Genomic DNA, 6,756 nt, shown 5'->3' with positions numbered 1-6,756 from the left:
ACACTCTTGGCCCTCTTTGTCTGTGAACACAGAGAGGCGGTAGTCAGGGAGGGAGTCCTGAAGTTTCCGAACTTCGTCTATGCCACAGGGTTTGTCTGGATCAATCTGCGCATTTTCACACAATTTCTTTGCACTGTCCCGCTGAATGACAGAGTTAGGTTTTTTCAGCTTGTAGAACGCCTGTTTGTTCATCCCCCCGTGGGCCATGAGCACCGCGACGCAACGCGTCAAACACCTATTATCTGTGTTTTCAGGAGAGTAGATGGATCCCTTTGAAATTTTTCTTTGAATCCAAACCTCAGTTGTCTCATTAGCGACACGCTCAACACGGCGCCCTCCCGCCTCGGGTGTGCGGACGTGGATATAGCTCACTTTGAGCTGACCATTAGCCATGAATGCCTGATTAGAGTTCAAGACTCGCGCCAGTTTGTCTAGAATGACGCGCCCATTCAGTTGGTCGACGCGCCGCATGCTGAACCAGAGCGGGTTATCGACATTCTCCGAGTTCTCTATCTCCACGATGACGCGGTCATCGTCTTTGGCATTGACGGCCTCGCGCTGCCTCTGCAGCACCGTGTCAAACAGCCCCTCCATAATTTGTTCGGAAGGCAAAGTGTCGCCCAGACCACTTATCCGCATGATTTCCTCCCGAAACTTAGTTTTGAACCTTTTCAGTTCGCGCTCCCGGCTTTGGAGCACTTCCAGAGTCGGCTGGACCTCCTCCTCCTCGTCCTCCTCCTCCCGGGGACGCTTGGCGTCCTCGGCCGGTTGGGAAGGGCCTGGTTGAGGTGAAGGTGGCCGTGGCGTCTCTGCTGGTGGCGATGCAGAGCGCCCCTCAGGTGCGGTGGGCTCCGCAGACCCCTGCCCGACCATGGCCAGAGCCATACGGTAAGTCCGTACGACGTGCGGGTCAGTGTGCTCCCGCATGTAGGCAGAATGCCCTACATTCAAGAATGGCGCGATCCTTGGATCGGCCCTGTCTGCTGGACTTGCGTCCACCTGAGCAAGCAGCATCTCCGAGTAGGCTTCGGAGAGAAGCTCATCGGTGTAAAAACACCCTCCCTCCCACTCATCCAGAATATCTCCAACTAGCGACGACATATCAGCGAAGTGCACGAAGAAAGACTTGTGACTGTAGTGATACCGCTCCGGAGCGCGGGGGTCAATTTATACGGCCGACGGCGGCGCCCGCAGCGCCACCCCGCGGCACCTATCGGCCGCGGTCAGAACTACTGCCCCGGCTCGGCTCCGCTCGGCTCCGCTCGGCAGGCCCGGCTGGGCATGCGCGACTCGGCTCGTCACTGAGTATCCCCCCGCATCCCCCAGTATCCCCCACTGAGGCTCCCCCGCAGGCTCGGCTCCGCCCGGCTGGCCGTGCGCGACTCGACTCGTCACGCCACTGCCTGTTACTGGCGGTACCGCAAAAGTTACAGCTGTAGTTCCGCTAGACGCCGCGAGAGCGCAGCAGCGCACGGCTCTGTCCGGCTCTGAGCATGGCCCCGGCTGGCGCGGGCTGCTCGACTCGTCACGACGCTACCGGTTACCGGCCCGGCTCCGTTGGTACGGCCCGGCTGGGCTCGACTCGTCCGCGCGTAGTTTCCAAGATGACCGCGAGAGCGCAGCAGCGCACGGCGTGCGCGCGCGTGTGTGTGTGTGTGTGTGTGTGTGTGTGTTGTTTGTTTACTTCACGGCTCTCTCGAAATTTCTATGTGTACAATTTAAATTTCAATAAATGTGTGTGTTTTAATGATGTATTTTTTTCCAGGGTCTGTGCGTTTGTGTGTTTTTATTGTATTACCCTGTTAAAATATTGAACATATGTTTTGATGTATAGGTTAGTGTTTTCTGATACTGTCTGATTTTTCTTTCACTTAAAATTATTCATTGTTTTTGCATGACACTAAATAATTTTGCATGTCCAATCTCTTTCTTTTAACTAGGTCTCCAAAATTATGCTATGCTTGTGTCTATTCTTTTGTGTTTAAGTAAAACTAGTTAGGTAAAGTTTCAAGTCTAACCTTTCATGTTGTTTTTGCATGACATATTTTCTTCGATTTTCAAAAACTGACATGATCTTGTTATGCTGTCAAAGCAATTGAATAAAACAGTTCCCTCAAAATTGTGCTACGTTAGTGTCTGTTCCTTTTAAATAAAACTAGTTATCTCCAAGAATCGAGACTTGTTCTGATAAATCTTAGTGGAAAGTTTAACTTGCATGGACAAAAGATTATTGTGATAACACAATGTGTTGTAGTGCACAACACATTACTCTTTGAATTATAGAACCCCCGTCATAGAATCGTGATAGAGCATTTGTATTAACTCATAGACTTTTTTCTGTTACCTCGGAAGTTTTATCATGCATTATCTGTTTGACATTCTGTTATTATTACAATGTAAAATAATTTAACTTGTGAATTGTATCAAAGTAATGTTAGTTTTACCTCGAGAATCGTGTAACTCTGTACATACTTTTAAATCAATAAAGAATTCGAAACGTCCACATGTTTTTCTTTCCTCTACCTTCCAACACTTCACCAGAGAGTTTTCATCAGAGGTTAAAAGACAACACTAGAATAGGATGATCATGATTGGTTTTTTACTGATTTTTTAACAAAAAACATGATTTTACTTAATAAAATATGATGAAAAAGGGAAAAATTAAAAAAAAGCTATTTCCTTGTTCTTTTGATAGCCTCGGCAAGCTGTTTTACTGTCTGAAATAAAAAAACTAAGATTAGTTAATTGTTTTTCAGAAAAAAATAAAAAAAAACTTAGGTTCAAATACAATACTTACCAACTTAGGAACTGAATATGGGTGGGCCTGCCCACGGGCTTGAACTACATGGGCCGGGGGGTGCTGGACCTGGGGTTGCTGGGCCTGGGCCTGAGCTGGGGCCGGGGCCTGGGCTGGGGCTGGGGCCGGGGCCTGGTAGGCCGCGACGGCCGTCGCGGCCGCCCTGGGGTCGAACCCCTGTAGGCTTGGCCGGCCGGGCGGCGTGAGTCGCTCAAACACATTCTGTAACAAGAAGCCTGACTTAGAACCGAGGACGGTTGAGGTCGACATATGATGAAGCTTAACTTACTTTCTTTGCCTTAGGCTCCGGGGCCACCACCGCTATTGGGCGGTGGGCCAGGCGGCGACGGCCCATGGTGAAGGCGGCCTCGGCGGAGGCCTGGGTCGGCTTGGCGGGGTCCTGGACCAGCTTGGCCTTGGCGCGAGGCTGGGCCTTGCCGGAGGCCTGGGTCGGCTCGGCGACCTTGGCCTGCTGGGCCTTGTCGCGGGGCTGGGACTCGGAGGAGGCCTGGGTCGGCTCGGCGACCTTGGCCTGCTGGGCCTTGGCGGAGGCCTGGGTCGGCTCGGCCAAAGTCAGAGGAAACTGAAACAAAGAGAGAATCAGTTAAATATTCAATAATCATCACTAGCCAGCGTCTAGCCCTGCTCTACTCATCCCGTCACATGTCTGCTCCCCGTCCCACAAAATGGGCATGGAGAGGGGGTGGGGCAGGGCGGGCACCTCGTCGGCGGGGCAGTCCGGGGCCTCCTCGGCGTCGCGCTGGGCACAGTGGGCTAGAATTCAAAAAAAGCGGACATAAATCATAACAGTTATTGGGTGCATCGCACATACGATATCGGTATGACCAGGGGGGTTTTCGGGTGCGCTGATTCCATATTTTTAATAATTTTGAACTTTTAGGAGGCGGATCCAGGTCAAAAAGGGGGGGAGTTTTCAAAATCTTACTCAAATCACGTGAAAGTTCGGTTACGGAGGTCTACGGTTGCGCTGATTGTTGCTGAGTTTTTGCTGATTTTTACAAGTTTTTTTCGAATTTTTACGATTTTTTCTCAATTTTTACAATATTCTACGATTTTTTAAATAGGTTGTTGTTTTGATTGTTTTCTGATTTTTTAGGACTCTGCATGATTTTTTAAGGGATTTTTGACACTTTTTCAATGATTTCATACGAGGTGCAGTCGAATAGGCGACCCTATTAGGCCGCGCCACCGCAAAGTCCACCAAAATTCGTCCAAAAACAAGTCTTTTTCTCGCAAGACCGCAAAATACCGCAAAAACCGACTACGGGATTTTGTAAACAAGGTTTCGAACTTCAAGAATCAATTGTCGGTTTCTTTGATTTTTCATGATTTCGTTACTTACGGCCTTTTAAAGTTGGCCCAAATCGCAATCGGGGGAGGGTTTTACTTTTCACTTTTTGGGGGGGTTGGAGGGTAAATAATTGATGGCCTGCACCTGGATATGTTTCGTTGTGTTTAGAACAACACGTCAGCAAACGTGTGGGCGGCTGAAGCTATGAACAACGATAAAAATAGCAATATAAGATGGTGAGGTTAGAGCCGTCCATGCGGGCACCGCAAAATAGCTGATTTCAAAATGATATTTCAAGGTGAAGATTTGCAGCTAAAAATACAAACTAATGCGTTTTGAAATCCTTGAACATTGCGCTACAAGGTCCACTAGTCGTTTTAGCCCAAATCGTAAAAAAATTATCGTACTTTTGTCCGCTTTTTTTGGATTCTAGCCCACTGTGCTGGGCCTCGGCGGGGGGGTCCTCCGCCAGGGCCCGCTTGGCGGCGGGGCCGTCCTCGAGGTCCTCGCCCCACAAGTCCTCCGTGTATGCGGCGGGGACTGGGCGCAGCGGAGGAGAGGCGGGGGCGGCGGCCTCCGGGTCGCAGGACAGCTGTAACAAACCGAGTGTTAATACACTGCGCAATGAGAGCAAGAGCGAAAGCGAGGGAGCGCGAGAGAGCGAGAGAGAGAGAGCAGACCCGCTAAAGCGCGCCAAAACGATTGTGCGCTGCGAGTATTCCCCTCGAGGACGCCAACGGCATCGACGCTGGACAACGGGTGAACTTTTCCGACACTGGCTTTTCCCCAACAGAATCAACGAGAAAACCACACGAAAATGAGCAGAGATAGAAACGATCAATGAATGGCGCGAAGGAGTTGCCGGCCGGCTTGCGCAGGCCTGGGCCAGGCAGGACACGGCACGGCGGAGCACGACAGAGCTCGGTGTGCATTTTCTGTGAACACTTTTCACTGAACACGTTTTCGAACACTGAGTTTTACTAAAGTTTGAACCGGGCCGAGGCCGCGGGCATGCCCTGCGCCTTGGGTGGCACCGACATAACCTCAACTTGGTAAATGAACGGTGTCGATTCAGCTTAATCACTCGCGAAATTCACGGATTTATGAATGAAAGAGCACTCGCGAAACTACAGATCATCACAGGAAAAGCGATTCATAAGTGGATGATAGGCGATTCGTAAGTGGATGACGCAGGCGCACTTTCACTTACCTCGTCATAAAGCAGCCCAGAGGGTTGGAGCTTTAAGGGGCTGAAGGTTGAAGTCTGCGTTGAGTCCTCACTTAAAACCAACGCCTCCATGGTATCTTCTTCCGATAAATACAAATCTTTCAACACAATACGTTCCGACATCGCAAGGACGTAACGGTGACACCAGCGCAAACGACACTGTCTGGAACCCTACTGAGCCGGAGCGGCGCGTCGCGGCGTCCTGCTCCCTTACGCAACGGGAGGGGTGGGGGGTGGGCGGGCCAGGCTTTTCGGCAAGGCGCCGTAGTTATCCGCAGGTAGAGCAGACGACGCTGGTGGTGGGGCGCGGCGCCTCGCGCGCTCCGTAAGCCGGCTCGAGGCGGACCGCGTTGAGTAGGGGTGGGAGAGGGGGGAGGTGGCAGCGCGGACTCGTCGCGCGCGGAGTATCGCCAGCATAGCAGACGTCGCGGGATGTAACACCTTTAGCGTAGTGTGAACGAGTTCAAACAGGTATGCACTGGCGCCGTTAAGCCCCGAATAGTTCCTGAGTCTGTCGTTAGGGGGCGGGTGAGTCGCTAGCGTCGCTCCGTATAAAACACAGGCTGGCGTGCTGGAGAGGTCATTACCGTGCTCCGGCAGTCACAGTTCACATCCATGGCCTCCGAACACACAACACTTTTCGCCTCATGGCTGCAATCAGCTGAGGAGGGACCCACACTGAGGGTGTTGGAGTCAAGTGAAAGGGAGCTCAAGAACTTCAAAACCAAGTTTCGTGAAGAAGTAATACAAGTTGAGGGAATAACTAACGATCAGCTTTCTGAACAGTTGCTGATTGATATGTTTGACACGATTCTTCAACGCCAACGTGATGCTGTCAACGCAAAAGACAGTGACCGTGCCATTATAGAGATACGCTCCATGGATACCCCCCAGACTCCCATCTTGCTTCCAATGAGACGTGTTGATCAAATGAATGGCTATGCAATGGTTTACAAGTTGAAAAATAAGAGGAATTTCGTTTACCCAGGAGGAAAACTGAAAATAAATTATACTCATGTAGAAATTTAAAACTCTTAAAAATAATATCGGTTTTGCATAGGCCTCCAGGGGATAGAATTTACCGCAAAAAAAAAATTCTAACGAGCGTTGCAGCATGCCTCCTGGGCGCGCATGGAAATGCTGCTTATAAAAAAACAATGTCAGGAGTGGGATTCGAACCCACGACCCCCCAAGGGGACCCACTCTTGTCTTCTTAGACCACTCGGCCATCCTGACACCGTGACTATGTAACTCTTCCACCACCCTGGGCGGCTCTGGCGCGCGTGTGGCGGACGCGGCGGACGCGGCGGCCTCGGTGCGCAGGCGGACTCCTCGGCGGCGACCTCGCGGGCGGACGCGTTCTAACCGGTGCGCGGGCCCCGGGCGGCGGGACCCGGACGGACTCCTCGGCGGCGACCT

The 6,756-nt window shown here is 51.4% G+C and overlaps 2 protein-coding genes across 2 annotated transcripts; both read right to left on the bottom strand.

Moving 5' to 3' along the window:
• Positions 1-1,852: 1,852 nt before the first annotated feature.
• LOC113216493 (atherin-like) lies at positions 1,853-3,549 on the bottom strand. The gene is made up of 3 exons (XM_052273508.1): positions 3,087-3,549; positions 2,798-3,019; positions 1,853-2,717 (listed from the first exon to the last, which is right to left on the bottom strand). Exons 1-3 carry the CDS (start codon positions 3,150-3,152, stop codon positions 2,673-2,675), a joined length of 333 nt encoding a protein of 110 aa, XP_052129468.1. The 5' UTR covers positions 3,153-3,549; the 3' UTR covers positions 1,853-2,672.
• Positions 3,371-5,496, bottom strand: LOC127750867 (uncharacterized). The gene is made up of 4 exons (XM_052273501.1): positions 5,320-5,496; positions 4,548-4,701; positions 3,481-3,571; positions 3,371-3,380 (listed from the first exon to the last, which is right to left on the bottom strand). Exons 1-4 carry the CDS (start codon positions 5,458-5,460, stop codon positions 3,371-3,373), a joined length of 396 nt encoding a protein of 131 aa, XP_052129461.1. The 5' UTR covers positions 5,461-5,496.
• Positions 5,497-6,756: the final 1,260 nt, after the last annotated feature.

This window comes from Frankliniella occidentalis, unplaced genomic scaffold, assembly GCF_000697945.3.
Source record: "Frankliniella occidentalis isolate FOCC.00 unplaced genomic scaffold, Focc_3.1 Scaffold276, whole genome shotgun sequence".
NCBI lineage: Eukaryota > Metazoa > Arthropoda > Insecta > Thysanoptera > Thripidae > Frankliniella > Frankliniella occidentalis.
This window is presented reverse-complemented; position numbering and strand designations above follow the sequence as displayed.